At 33.6% G+C, this 15321-nt stretch overlaps 1 protein-coding gene across 1 annotated transcript; it reads left to right on the top strand.

Annotated features, from left to right (window-relative positions):
• Positions 1-206: 206 nt before the first annotated feature.
• LOC149553703 (anthocyanidin-3-O-glucoside rhamnosyltransferase-like) lies at positions 207-1917 on the top strand. Its single transcript, XM_089789941.1, has one exon. The coding sequence runs from the start codon at positions 358-360 to the stop codon at positions 1747-1749; it is 1392 nt and encodes a 463-aa protein (XP_089646067.1). The 5' UTR covers positions 207-357; the 3' UTR covers positions 1750-1917.
• The last annotated feature ends 13404 nt before the right edge of the window (positions 1918-15321 follow it).

Genomic DNA, 15321 nt, shown 5'->3' with positions numbered 1-15321 from the left:
CCACGCGTTTCACGAGTAAATCGGAGGAAAAATTAAAAAAATAAAAGCAAATCTTGTTGATAGCTTGACATTCAAATCAAAATCTGAAAATGACAATCACAAACTTGTTTTTTATGTGGTATCCTCTACATTTGAACAAAATCTACTCACTCCCCACTTTCCCAGTGTTTCTACCACTTTTCCAAATTTTCTCCTCCTAGAGGATCATGGAATCATTAGATAGATCATATTGACATCATGAACCGTCTGAACAATAAAATGTTCAATAGTTGACCGTTTGGTGCTTAAAAATCTATAACTAGGTTATAAAGGGAGCAGATCATACAGAAGTAGGAAACCTGAACGCAAGTGCCAAGTATGGGAGAAAAGGCACAACTTCAGGTAGTGATGCTGCCATGGTTGGCACAAGGTCACATTAATCCCTTCCTAAATCTTTCCAAGGCCCTGGCGAGCCGAGGGGACATCAAAGTGTGGATCGTATCAACGCCTGTCAATATATCCAAAATCAGAGCTCGCTTGCATGGGGAACCCACCATCCACCTGCTGGAGTTGGCGTTGCCGTCTGTAGAAGGACTCCCCCCTGGCGTCGAAAGCACAGCAGACATCAAGCCAGAATCCGTCCATCTCCTTCACAGTGCATTCGATCAGCTGGAGAAGCCGTTTGAGAATTTCTTGCGAGGTATTATGGCAGATGTTCTGGTTTACGACTTCATAGCGTCTTGGGCTGCCACGGTGGCATCCCAGCTGGAAATACCGAGCTTTGCCTTCTCCGTCTACAGTCCGGCGTCAATCGCTTATGTTCTGGGCCATGCTCAGCGGGCAGCGAGCGGCGGGGACGTGCAGGCGGAGGATTTGAGCGAACCTCCGATGGAATATCCGTTACGGACCATCTCCTGGAGGCTGTTCGAGGCGCGCCTCTTTTTTAGCAACTTTACTGCCTTTGCCGTCCGTGCGTGGGCGTGTTGTCAGTGGTCGTGTGGAATACTGATAAAGTCGTGCTTTGAAGAGGAGGACAAGTATATGCAATATCTCAGCCATCTCACCGGAAAGCCAGTCATTTCCGTTGGCCCACTCATGCTGCCTGAAGCAGCTCGGACAGAAACGTCGGGAAATTACTTGATAGAGTGGTTGGACAAGCAACGGCCCGCCTCGGTTGTGTTTGTATCATTCGGGAGCGAGTCTTATTTGTCGGCGGAGCAGATAGCAGAATTGGCGTCGGCACTGGAGATCACGGGGATGCCCTTTCTGTGGTCGTTGAGATCATCTGACGGGACTTCCTCGGCGATGTCGTTGCTGCCGGAGGGATTTGAAGGGCGGACACGTGACCGGGGGCTTGTAGTTGGCGGGTGGGTGCCTCAGCTGAGGATCGTTTCGCATCCGTCGGTGGGGAGCTATGTGAGCCACGGTGGGTGGAGCTCGGTGATGGAAGCGTGGCTCCACTCTGGATTGCCGCTCGTTTTGATACCGTTGCGGCATGAGCAGGGGCTTAACTGCCGACAGATTGCGCTGGAATTGAAAGGTGGCATTGAAGTAGAGAGGAGTGAGGAGGGGAGTTTTACAAGGGAGGAGGTGTGTAACGCGGTTCGGACGGTGATGGGTAAAGATGGAGAGAGAGGGGAGCAGATTCGATCGAGGGTGAGTGAGCTCCGTGGTGTGGTTGAAGTCAACACACAGCGTCAAGAGGCGTATACGGGGCAGCTAGTTACCCACATGAAGAAGCTTCAGGAAAAGCAGTGTAGCTTACCCTGAGATTGGCACCTTGCGCGAGTCTTGTCAGTAATTTCGTAATCATTTGTGCTGGGCTGAATTATATCTAGCAATTGATGTAGGAGAGAGGGGTCAGTAGTTGAATGTGTGCATTGTAATTAAATAATCTATACTTATATTAAAATATTTTAAAAAATGGATTGTTGACAAGTGGGGTCTCTTTCAATACTTTTGTGTTATATATAATGTTTACAAAAAGTGTTTCAATAAGTGTGGTCTCTTTCTATACTTTTGTGCTCTATACAATATTTACAAAAACTGTTTCAATACTAACGTGATGTTTGTATTCTGTCTAATTATAAGAACCTATACATGGTTGAAAAAGATTGATTTATAATATAAAAATAATAAAGATCTAATATTAATAAATAAAGATCATATTATATTTATAATAGGGAGAGATGGAAAGAGAAAGAGAGGCATAGAAAGAAGAGAGATAATGAAAGATATAGAAACAAAAGAATTATAGATAGATATAAATGAATTCCGAAGAGAAGATATATATATATAAAGATTGATTTATAATATAAAAATAACAAAGATCTAATATTAATAAAGATCATATTATATTTATAATAGGGAGAGATGGAAAGAGAAAGAGAGGCATAGAAAGAAGAGAGATAATGAAAGATATAGAAACAAAAGAATTATAGATAGATATAAATGAATTCCGAAGAGAAGATATATATATATATATATATATATATATATATATATATATATATATATATATATATATATATATATATATATATATATATATATATATATATATATAGTGACAATAAGAAATAAAAAGATTGTATGTGTGTACAGAGAAAGGGGAATTATAAGAAAAATAATTATGAATAAAATTATCCTCATACTTTGTAATTTATAAAAGGAAAAACAATTTAAATAATTTAAAACTTAAATCTAAATAAAATAATAGAAGAAGATAATCTTAATGTAAATTCAAAAATAGATTGTAAAATTATATATTTCATTAGATTAAATTATAAATAATATTATACATGAAAAAAAAATCAATTTTTTATAACTAATATTAGTTAAATGGAAGGTAACTCAACATTGAAAAAAATAAAAAATATTATAAAATGAGTTTAAAAAGATGAAAATTTTAAATAAATTTAATTTAGATAAATATTACTAAAAATTAAATTTCAATCTTTAAAATATTATAATAAAATTAGAACTAATAGCTAACTTAAGCTAGCATCCAATTTTTTAAAGAAACGTAAGTAAAATAAATGGAGAGGTATCTTTGAAAGAAAAATTGGATAATAGTTTCTTTGGCAATTTATGGAGCAAAGCTTGGATGACCCTTTATTTTTTCTCTAGGTTTTCAAATTTTTACATTTAGGCTCTATTTAATTTATTTTGTATTTGTTTGGGTCTGCTTTTGATCTTAGATTCATTAGGTTTTTGTAATGGTGAGAGAATGGGTTATTAGTTTAATGCTTCTAGGTTTTTATTATCATTAAATAAAATGGAATATATATTTATGATATTAGCTAGGTAACAAGTTAAGTTAATCTCTCAAATAGATAATTTTCAATGGAATAGTAGTTTGTATCATGAAATGTAATTAGATTATTCTAAGAACTGTGTCTTGTATGAGTTAATTTGATCATGTGTTTATAATTATATTCTATATTATGTTTTATGACATATAGTGAGTTTTGTAATTCTACACTTCTTTCTAGTTAATTATGTTATTCCTTCAATTATTTTGAGCTCTATTTTAAATTAACATGGAATGTGTTGATGAATTTGTATTTCTTGTTTTGAGGCTTAGTGTAGATTAGCGAAGCAACCACCTAGCTCCATCTGAATAACTAGATGATCCCTATTAATTAAGAAAACATTTAGAGTGGACTGGGTTTTTTCTTCTCTACCCTGTCCATGTTGGGGTAGCACTATTAGAGTAAAGGAATTAGTTTCTTTGAAACTTTCTTGTGATCAAATTGTTCTTTTATTAAATAAAAGAAGTATATGTGCTAGACTATTGGCTAACTTTAGCATGACTCTCTTTAGTTGCATAAATGAAGATTACATTTAGTCTTTATGGTTGATGAAAAACAAGAATTTGTTATTTATGAGAGCTAGTTCTTGAACATATATGAAAATCTCATAGTCTCTTGTAAATGGTATTTTTGATAGATGTGGAGGAGATGGTTTTCATTATGATTAGATGTTTCCTTATACCATGCTATTAACAATAATACTAATTCATGTAAGGAAGGGTGTGGTTAAATGCACAACTCCAACCATCCATTATGAGTATAAGATGTTAGAAGGTAAACTCCATTGAGATAATAGAGAGGGTGGTGAAGTAGTTATCATATCAATATAACTTTTAGCCACATTATTAAACTTTAAGAATGTGAACAATATAATAAACAATCATTAGAAGATACACACATACAATAACACTAGATATGTTAACTAGGGAAACCCTTGATCAGAGGGAAAACTCCTATGCGAATGGTACCCACAAAATGATGTACTAATATAAAAGTTCCTCAAGTAAGAGGGTGGTCTCTATTAGGAGCCAATGGAGTGTTGGAAATATGGCTAAGTAGGATGAGTAAGGGTTTCCATTTATGGCAACATATAGCTCAGGATGAGATGGCAGAATATACAGTTGAAGATCCCTTGATCAAAGACAAAAAAATTGTCTAAGTGATAGACAATTTTGATATGAGTGTAACACAATTTTTGATATTGTGAAGTCTATAGTGATAATTAGCACATGCACAGTCAAGGACAAGTAGCATAGATCATCTCAATGATGTGGTGAAGAGCGCAGATCAATACGGGCAATATAGATCAAGTTACATGCCAAATACTAGTAAGGGAAGTGAACAAAACAAAGTATAATATGAAAGAGTTAATAATAGGTTAAGGAATTATTTTGATCATGAAATGATTACTTGATTAATTAAAGATGACATATTAGATGTTTACCCTAAGTCAACATGGGCTAATTTTGTATATAGCCAAATATGTGGAGGCATAAAGTCGACTAGACAAAAATTTGTAAAAGAAAATTGTAGAAGTACGACATCATTATTTGCGAAGTAGAGGGTGCAAATGCAAAATGTATGGTGTATATGTAAACTATGTATGTGACATGAGAACTTATGTGAAAGATCTATGATGGGAATTTTGATGGAACTTCAGAGATATGCAAAGTACACCAGTGAATAGAAAAGATGTTATTGTATCTATCTCATTATGCTTAAGGCACTGAATTGTATAATTTCATGTTAGGGCAGTGGGCTCTTCTTGCATATATATGTAATTGTATTACCAACTCCTAATAGGGTTGAGGCTTTTAACATGGTCTAGTCATCTAATAAGGATCAAGACACTATATGTACTTCATAGACTCCTAATAGGGTCAATATCCTTAACCAAATTCTTTTGTTTAGTGGATCATTTTTAGGTACCATCCCCATCGGGGTTTTCCGTTGGCCAGGGTTTCCCTAGTTAACAAAATATGGTGTTATGAGTTCTCTTTGTGTATGGATTTATTTATTGTTCAACATTATTGGTTTACTTTCATATGCATGTTATAATTTATTAATTAACAATATTCAGTTGTGGGAAAAAGATTCTATAATACTAGTTCACCCTTGCCCCTCTCTTAGTATTATATAAATTTCTAACAATTGGTTTCACAATCTAGTTACTAAGAAGAGGCTTAACAGATTGAGTAAGATCCCTATGGATATGGAACAATTAAAGAGGAGTCTTGAAGAATCCCTTAAGAAAATTGATCTTGTTACACAAGAAAGAGACAACCTAAAAGAAAGGTGTGAAGATGGAAAAGATCACATTCGTAAATTGAAAGATAAGATAGATCATCTCAAATCTACAAAAGAACCTAGAGAACAGATTAGTGATAGTTATGAGGTAGAAAACCTTAATAAAGAAAATGAAATTTTGAAACATGAGTAAAATATCGTTGAAGTAAAGTTGATTTTGAAGAAAGATGATAGCAAGACTGAACTAATTTGAAGTCTGAGAATGCAAATTTAAGATCTCATTTGACTAAAGTGACATTTGAACTAGATTCTATAAGAATAGAACATGTTGAATTAGAGAAGTACACTATCATTGTCAAAGGAGAATTGGCACAAGCTAAGCAATAGTTATAAAAGTTCTATTCTACTAGTGAGAAAATTGATGAACAACTATTCTATCAAAGATCTTCTTATGATAAGAAAGGTCTTGAATATTTTATTGGAGAAAAATTATCAAAGAAAACTAAATCTAGAAAAGAACCAAATCTAGTTGTTGAAACCCCTGAATGAAAAGAAAATGATCATAATAGGATTGAACTAGACAAGTCTACATAAGTATGCACCTAAAGAAGTTGAGCAAGTAAATCAACCTAAGAAATGTGATGAACCCAAACAAACATAGCAAGTTGAACCACCTAAGGAAGTAAGACAAGAATTCAAAAGTAGATTTTTTATATGCAATGAAGTTGGTCATATGAAGAGAGATCGCAAAGGTAAGTCTTTCAAACCTATTACTATTTTCTATTGTTATAATTTTCATGGTTTTGGACACAAAGTAGTAGATTGTAGAAAACCTAAGTTTGATCTAGAAATAATGGCAATAATAGAATGTTTAGGGATACTAACCCTACAAGTAATGAAAGAAGGAGATATTTGAGAAGATCTAATTATGGAGAAGAAAGCAATGGATCAAGGGTAAAAGAACTAACCCCTGTCACCCTTTTGTAAAGGAAAATGCTAACAAAAGTATAACTATTAACCTTCGATGACATAAAAATGGTAATATTATTCAGAATTTGAAAATGAAGTAAACTATTGAAATGTGTAGAAATGGATGAAATTTAGGATTTTAATTTATAATAATTATTAGGAATAAGAATTGATATACTTTCCTAATTTTTATAGTTAATTTTTTGGTTGCTGAGAAATGCTGAAAATTAGGGGTTAAGTTCCCACCACAAAACTATATGGAAATAAAGTTATTTCCCTTTGATCTCAGACTATGTTATAGATAACATATATAGATCTAGAACAATTAAAAACAAAATTTGGCTTTAGACCTATATTTTCTCTTTTATAGTGATTCAAATTTCAACTCACCTAAAATTGATAGTTTTCATTTCCCACCACATTTTTCAAAATAAATCTATTCTAACTAGAAGAAAAATTATACATTCTGGAAGAGGACTCTCTCCTCTAAACAACATATAATTTTTACATTTTTAAAATATTATTAAATATTTTTTTCTTTCTCAAAATTGACATCTTTTCAAGTGTTAAAATATGCGCTTGTAGAATTTTTTAATTACAATATGTACTATATCTAATTAAAACACTATGAACTCTATATGAAAATATTCTTGATTTTGAGCTCTATAAAATGGTGTTTATATGTTATTAAAACAATATCATTAACAATAGTAAGAGTTATTGAAATGTCATTTTTCCAAAATAATTTTATTTCTTAAGTAATTGGATACAAACTAGTATAAAACATGCATTCAATAGACATTTCCAATTGAAAAAGTGTGAGACCATATACAACTTAGCTAGAATGAATTTATCTAAATCGTATGTTTGAACAAAATTGATTTTTAGATAGAAATACTCAAATTCAGTCATTCTAATAAGTTAGATTGAAAGGTGACACAACTTTGTACTTTTACCCTAGGATAAATATCGAGTGTTATAAGTGTAACAACTTTGGACACATTGCAAAGAATTGCAGAGCACCAATCAGTTAGGATGAACCTATTCAGAGAAGAAGTACACCTATATGTCAATTATGCAATAAATTTGGACACATAGAAAATATTTGTAGAATGAATAGAAGGAACTTAACAATAGGAACCCAAACTACAAAAGGAACAATAACATAAATGATAAAAGAAATGATAAAAGTAGCAACTGTCAAAAGGAAGAACTCAAAAACCATGTTGAAGAATTCAAGGAAGTACTTGTGAAGGTAAAATATCTAGAAATTTCACATGTGGTTTTAGAAGAACTATTTTTAGATGCACCTAAAGAGAGATTGAAATAAACCATAGTATGTGATTCATCTTACTTAAATTAAACAATTTTCTATTGAAGATAAACCATTAGAAAGATGGAATAGAAGTTAGAAGTTAAGTCAAAAGTTGCAAAGTTGATACAAGGTTAAATAATCACAAGGAAGTTCTAGTTAAGAGCACAAATCATTTGGAGATCGCATGAAGCAAAATAATGGTAAACCAGTTTCTGATGTCACATAACATCTTTTAGGAAATTTGGTAGATGTGCAACCAATGTAAAATTCTATTCAAAAATATTTAAGGGATGCAAACATGATTTTGAGTACCATTCGATCATGTGAAGAATTAAGAAGCAATTGAGATTGATTTGATGATGAAGTAAAGGAAAAATTGAAAGTTCTAGAAAATGTATTGCATGTAGAGGATATAAGATCTTATATACATTTTAAATTTGAGAGCATTGGAGACAATGACATTCATAGGGACTTAGACCTATTTTGCAATGGAAACTTATCCTTGAAACAAGAGTTGAAACACCTAAAGGAGTTGAGCATAGTGAACTATATGTTTCATATAGATTTTGATAATCATGAGTGGAGAAAAATCATTTTGAGCTGAATCTATGATGGAATGTTCTAGGTTGGAGATATCCCTGTCATGATTGACAATTACATGATACATAAACTAACAGAATTGAACAATGAAGGTACTAATCCAATTAATGAGAAGAATGTGAAGAAAATGGTAGAAACCAATCTAAAGACTAAATCAGATGGAAGGAACATGAAGATTGATATCATAAGTGAAACTAATGTAAGGGTAATCAGTAAGATCATTGGCTACAAAATGAACCATAGTTCTAGGTTGAACTCGGTACTTGTTGGATTTATCCATGCAACATACCTTATCAAAAAAAAATAGACAAAGTTAACTTGCACTAGATAGTAAGAAAACAACTCTTGGATAAAATAGATAAATTGAAGAAGAAAAATAATGTAGTGTTCATGTTTGAAACACTACTGACACACCTATTCTTCCAAGCAGTTAGACAGTTTCTTGGTATTCCTGATAGAGAATGGGATAATAATGAGTGCATCATGAACTTGGTGACTTAGAATGATGACAATTTTGCTAGAAACAATGAAAAAAAGATTTAGGATCCATCCATCATTAGTGAAGAAGTACAAAAATGACATGTGTTTCATGGTTGAAATAGATATTACTTGTATAGATGCAATTGAGCCAAGAATTAAATTCATATAACTTATGGGCTATGAAGTGAGTGAAAACATAATTGAAGGATATGCGAAGATCATACTTAAATTAGAGAAGGAAAAGGAATTTTTTATATGGGGAACATATGAGGAAAAGATGAGAGAAGTTCATAGTGAACTCTATAGAAAGGATATTAAGAAGGTAGACAAGAAGATAGAAGCTATCTTAAAGGAATCTAGTATGACCAGAGAAGAATTCAATGAGGTCAAAGGGATTGCCTTAGAAATGAAGGTGATGCAATGGATGCTGGTGGGATAAAATTCCAAACAACAAGAGTAAGGAATACACAAGATTTCACAATGTTCCAAGGTAATGTAATGACTCACAAGCCTCTAGTATTTAAGATGATCAACCAAGACCTATTCCCTATTACAAGGTGATTTAATGGTATTAAAATATCAAATATAATATGACTCAATTATTTTTAGGGCTCTCAAAAAAACCCAACACTCCGAACCCAAAACTAGCCTTTCTAGGCCTTAACCTCAAATCATAACAACAACAATGGTTTTTAGCCCTTAAATCCAACACTTTTCAAAGGAGTTGGAAAATAAAAAGTAGTATTTGGATACCCTTTTCAAATATACATAACATATATAACAATTAAGGGTGTTTGTTCTACATAATAGCCCTATCTCTAAACACACAAAAGAGGTCACTTTACAAAGGAAGTATATGATAAACTTATTCTCAAAGTTTATAACCTTCTAAAGTCTCATAAAATGGATCTAATTAGAGGAATATGCAACCAATTTCAATGTATGGTCTCAGTAAACACAAAAACCCCAAATTATGCGTTCAAACCCTTCAAAAGCTAGGGCTTTGTCAATCTCTACTCTCCCAAAAATTTCTTCAAGAAGTAAAGGTTTTAACACCTTTTCTTGGACATATATAGATGAAATCCAACACAAAAAATACCCCTCCTTAAATCCAAACTCCTACTGTTGTAGCATACCAAGCAATTTCAATGCAAAATGCTCCCAAACAACATGGTGATCACCAAAAACTCATATCCCTCCTTCACAATAGCATGTTAATGGATTAGTAGGATATAATAAAGATGAAATTAGTGTCATTCCATGAGAACTAGACATACATTCATGGAATGACCATTTCCTTACGAGTTTTGTCAAACTTTCTTGAGAAAATCTGAAAATGCTATCATAGTTAGCACTTATGAATGTAAAAACTACTGAGAATCTTTAAACCAAATATGGAATGGAGTAGAGAAACAATAAAAAATTTCCTTGATTCATCCAAGATTCAATAGGTTTGAAACAACACCAAAAAAAAAGAGCAAACTCATAAAAATGGAGACTTTCCTTTTCAAATCTATGAACAGTCCGTACAAATGTTGTTATCTGCCTGTACAAGCACTACTCCACAATATATAAAGTTCCTTACAACCTTCCTAACCAAATTTGATTTGTCTAGGAATGATTAAGGGCCTAAAACATAAAGAAAACTCTTTTCCCTCCAAAATCCAACTAACTGTTGTAATTCAAAAATCTAAATTAACAACATTACAAATTTTGAATTTTAAAAGTATTTAGACTAATCCAACCTTGCCAAATGACTTAGTTGGTCTTATTAAGAATTACTAAATATTAATATATCCTATTGTGATCCCTGTTACATCCTTATGACCATTTAGTCTCTTTTTGAGCCTTTAGGACCTAGGATTTAGATATTTTGCAATTTTATGTCATGATAGGCTTTAACACTTCCCAGTTAATTCCACCATGATATAAGTGGTTTGTCTTCATGCTTGGAGTCCTTTGGTTGTCCTTGTTTCTCTGAAGTTCCTCAAGTGCCCTTGCATCATAGTCCCCACCTTTAAAAACATTTTTGCCCCAAGAATGAGACTTGTCAAAGTGGTGTTGCCTTCCATGGTACTCCTTGTAATACCGCAAAATTGGCTCATTGCCATGTTAACCAATTTTGGTCTATTTGATCAACCCTAAAGTCCTATTTCACTAGGCAATTTTGATTATGATAATCTCTGCTTGACCTAAGTGTCAAATGCAAAAAAATATTAATCTATATTGATCACTTACTTTAATTAATTCCTGAATATTCATCGAATTGGCTAAATTAACCTTTTAATTGAATTAATTTAATTATAAGTCTTAGTACTTTAATTAAATTAAATTCACCCCTTTTAGCTAATATACATGAGGAATTAAATTTATTTAGTTTAACTAAATATTCTTATTCTAATTGTTGAATTTAATTATTCAATTTAGAATACTCAATTATGAGGTCATATTTAATTTCCTTAAATCAAATATCTTCTCCAATATTCTCTCTTCAATTCAAAAATGGAAACTCTTAGTTGACTGAAATTAGAAAAGGAAACAAATCAGTTAATTCCTTATTCCACTCAAAAGAAATTAGTTAACTTCCCTTTCTTAAGGAATCTTTCCAATTTAATTGAATGTGATTTCTAATCTCGACCATTCATCCCAATTAATCTTGACCGTTGGTGGATTTTGAGAATTCTATTTAAGAGACTCCTAATTCCTCATTACAAAGGTTGGAAATTGGAATCATATTGAAGTGTTGTTGAATTAATTACTCATTCTAGCTTTCAGACTTGATATTTTAGCATCATTTAGATCATAATGCATATATTTAGCTTAATTTCTCTTATTGCTTAGTATAAATATTATTTAGATTAACTGCATAACTACATACTTTGCATAAACCCTTCATACTAGATGGTCTGGTTGCCTAGTTCTCAATCTGAGAGCACGTAGGAAAAATCCTTCTAGTTAGAAGGAAACAAGTCGCTTTGTCAGAGATTTTGGATAAATGACTCCATGTTTATTCCAAGATGATTCCACAGGTAAGGACTATGTTGAAATGTGTGTGAGGATGTGAGGCTCACATTTCACGTACACATTTCTAGCGCCCACCATGGGGCTAAGAAAAACAAGTTTTCTGGCCTCATTTATCATATTTTTTGATAATTTTGTCATTTTGTCATACCTATACATGTAGACTTCTAGATTTTCGTGCAAAGATTTGAGGATTTTTCCTGCTTCTCTACACTTTCTCGCATGAAAAAGTATCTAATTCCATGGTTTCTCATGCGACACCTTATTTTCTTGTTTGGGTCTATGTAAGAGTTTGCGTTGATGTGTGTAAAAGTTCACATGAGATCTTGCAACAACATATTTAAAATGCAGATTTTCAACACTGTTCATCATTTCATTTCATTAATGTGTGGTCTCTAAAGCATCTTTATTTCAGTTTTCTAATTTTTTGTAGCATAACAATTGTCTGTAGGACATTTTGATAAAGATTCTTTTTACACAAACTTTCCAAACATGAACTGACTATGTGTTTGTAGGATGCTATCAAAGATATGATTGTCAAAGACCAATTTTAAAACCCACATAAGACATTGTATCTTTTTCTTGCTTTCCAAACATAGACCAATTAGGGCTTGTGAACTTCGTAGGGTGCAAGATAAGGGAATAGGGGAGTATACTCTTCACCACTTGGATTTCATGACCAAGGGTGAATCAGAAACCTAGAAGCCTCTAAAAGATGACATCCGAGGGAGGCAAGCAATTTAGTGTTTCTCCCAAATGAAGCCTTTAATGAAGAGATGATGATTTCCTTTTAGGGGATCAAAGTCTTGGAATAGGCCAAGGTGGGATCAATTAAGCTAACTCAATGATTAACATGTCTTGCATGTTTGGGCGAGGAAATGAGGTAGAGGAGTATGCTCTTTCCCCTTGAAGGAAATCAGAAACTTTGACCCTTAGATCCAAATCACTAGAATGAGTCTGGAGTGATCCAACCTCTGGGAACGACCCAAGTGAGCACACTCATTTCACCAAAGATTTCACTCACTATATTAAAGAATCTTTGTAGAGTGAAATACTCCAAAGTTGTATTAATTTCCTCTCCTTCATTCTTGATATCACATATCAAGGGGAGGCTTTGCTTGTTGCACTGGCCGATGTCAGCCCCAGTCTTGCTAAGCAAGTGTGTGCACTTTCAAATGCTGGTGTGGGCTGTTGGTCTCAACTCTACTTGTAGAGCCACTAGGGATTAATATGAATGGAAGCCAAGTAAAAACCTTTAGTTAGAGGCTACCTGGTTCACCTCCGAAAGGGGGCATAATCTTTGTACAAGGAGGGGGAAGAATCTATCCTATAGAACTCACCATAGGCATGCTACTAGGTGTTGGAACGTAGTATATGCACTTAACCCCTACCACAAGGGTGTTCATTCAGCGTATATTGTATTGAGCCCTTTGAATACACCAAAAACACAGGTGCCCCCTAGGGGGTGACACGACTATGTGAGGTGCACATATGCACATAAGTTGTGGGATAAAGGTTTTGCCTTCTCTACCATTTTCGGTTTTAGGGATAAATCATGTTTTTTATTGAGTCTTAAACATGTCCAAACCTATCTAAACAAACTAAAAGTCAAGACTCCCCTATCCGTCTGAGTTTCTTTGTCCTTAGTTGGATTTTATTTGACTACTGCTTGCTTCTCGTGTCTTATTCAAAACACTTGTCTTGTTTAAACACCAAATATTATTAACAACTTGAAAACCAACCTTGCTATTTGTCTAAAATCTACCAAAATTGTCCAACATCTATCCAAAATAGTTTGAAATTTTCAAAATCTCTTCAAAATCTAGTTTCAATTGTTAGTCCAGTCTCTATTTTCATGCATAGTTTGCAAAAATTTGCATGAGTACCTTTTGGCTTGTCATTTCTTCGTGTGGTCCTATCTAGGTTTTTGCATGAGCTTATGTAAATTTCTACACAAGATCTTGCAGTCTTGTCTTGCTATCTAGATTTTATTTCACTTGCAAGTCCTAGCATGTCTTCCCATGGTTCTGTCCAACTCTTCATGCAAGTTTAAATTGTTGTTCTAAGTCTTTGCCTAGTCCTATGTGCTTTCTTGCACGAATACTAGAGAATCTTCACATCGGATCTTGAGTCAAAATTTTCAATTTGGTCTGTCAGAGCTATTTGCAATTTGAGTTTGGTCTGTTTCCTACAAACAATTTACCTTTTCTCTATTTGTAAGTAGTCCCAAATAATGGTATCCTACTTGATGACTTGTGATCTATACTTTGACTAGTCCCATTTTTTAGGTGTCTTATTCTCATCCTCTAGTGTTCATTATACTCTGTGTCACAATAGTCATAATCCGTGGCTGTTCTAGCCTTCACTTAGACTACTCATACCTTAGTATACAACACTCTTCTCTTGCCTTTTGAGACTACATTTTAGTCTGATCCTTATCTTGGTCTTTGCTTCTTGTCCTTGTCTATGACTATCACAACAAGAAGTGGAAATGTGTTTTATCCCTTTAGACTTAGGCAAAATCAAGCTAGGGGTCATAATCATGGTAGAGGCCGCCTTCCATTTTATACATGATCTACATCTAGTTTGTCCAATGAGGAATCTTCATGATTTCCTTCACCTGTTAGATCACCTCGAGTCCAAAGAACGTTCCCCATAAATTTACAACAAACCACAAACCCCTTGTATCAAGAGGATCTTGAAACTAGCAAAGGTCCCACATCTCCAAACAACACATCTAAATTCTTTTTCAAAGGACCTTTCCAATCGCAAAATACTAAAACTAAACACATTCCTACAATGGATGATTATGAACCTGAACATGGTGACCATAACAGAAACCAAGAATAACCTAGGAATGACAAAGAAAAAGACCAGTACACTGATGAGGAGGAGGAAGAGGTGAAAATACTCCCTGAACACATAACAGAGTTTCACAAAGACAAAAAATTTCAAAAGGTCATGGAAATCTTGCTCAACAAAGAGAAAGAAAAATACTTTCTCAAACTTGCCCAAGAGGGAGTTAAGTTAACCCCATAATTTCAATGTGGAAACTATCATCACACCTAAATAGGAAACTGAGACTTCCAAACTCCAAAAACAACTAAAAATCATGCAAGACCAACTAGCTTAGATGATGCATGGTAAAGAAAAACCCACAAAAACATACACCTTAGATGCTCTTTGTCCATTTCCATTTGACAAGAGCATAGTCATGCCTCCTTTTCCAAGAGGAGTAGAGTTACCTAAGTAAGAAAAATGCTTTGGAACTACTGATCCCCAAGATCATTTGTGGGAATTTGGTGCCTTGTCTATGGAATTTATGCATAATCAGACATGTATCATGCTTTTACTCCCAAGAAATCTAGGTGGTTAGGCTATGGAGTGGTTTTCACA

This window comes from Cupressus sempervirens, chromosome 6 (genome assembly GCF_028749045.1).
Source record: "Cupressus sempervirens isolate cs-2001-9-10 chromosome 6, ASM2874904v1, whole genome shotgun sequence".
NCBI lineage: Eukaryota > Viridiplantae > Streptophyta > Pinopsida > Cupressales > Cupressaceae > Cupressus > Cupressus sempervirens.
This window is presented reverse-complemented; position numbering and strand designations above follow the sequence as displayed.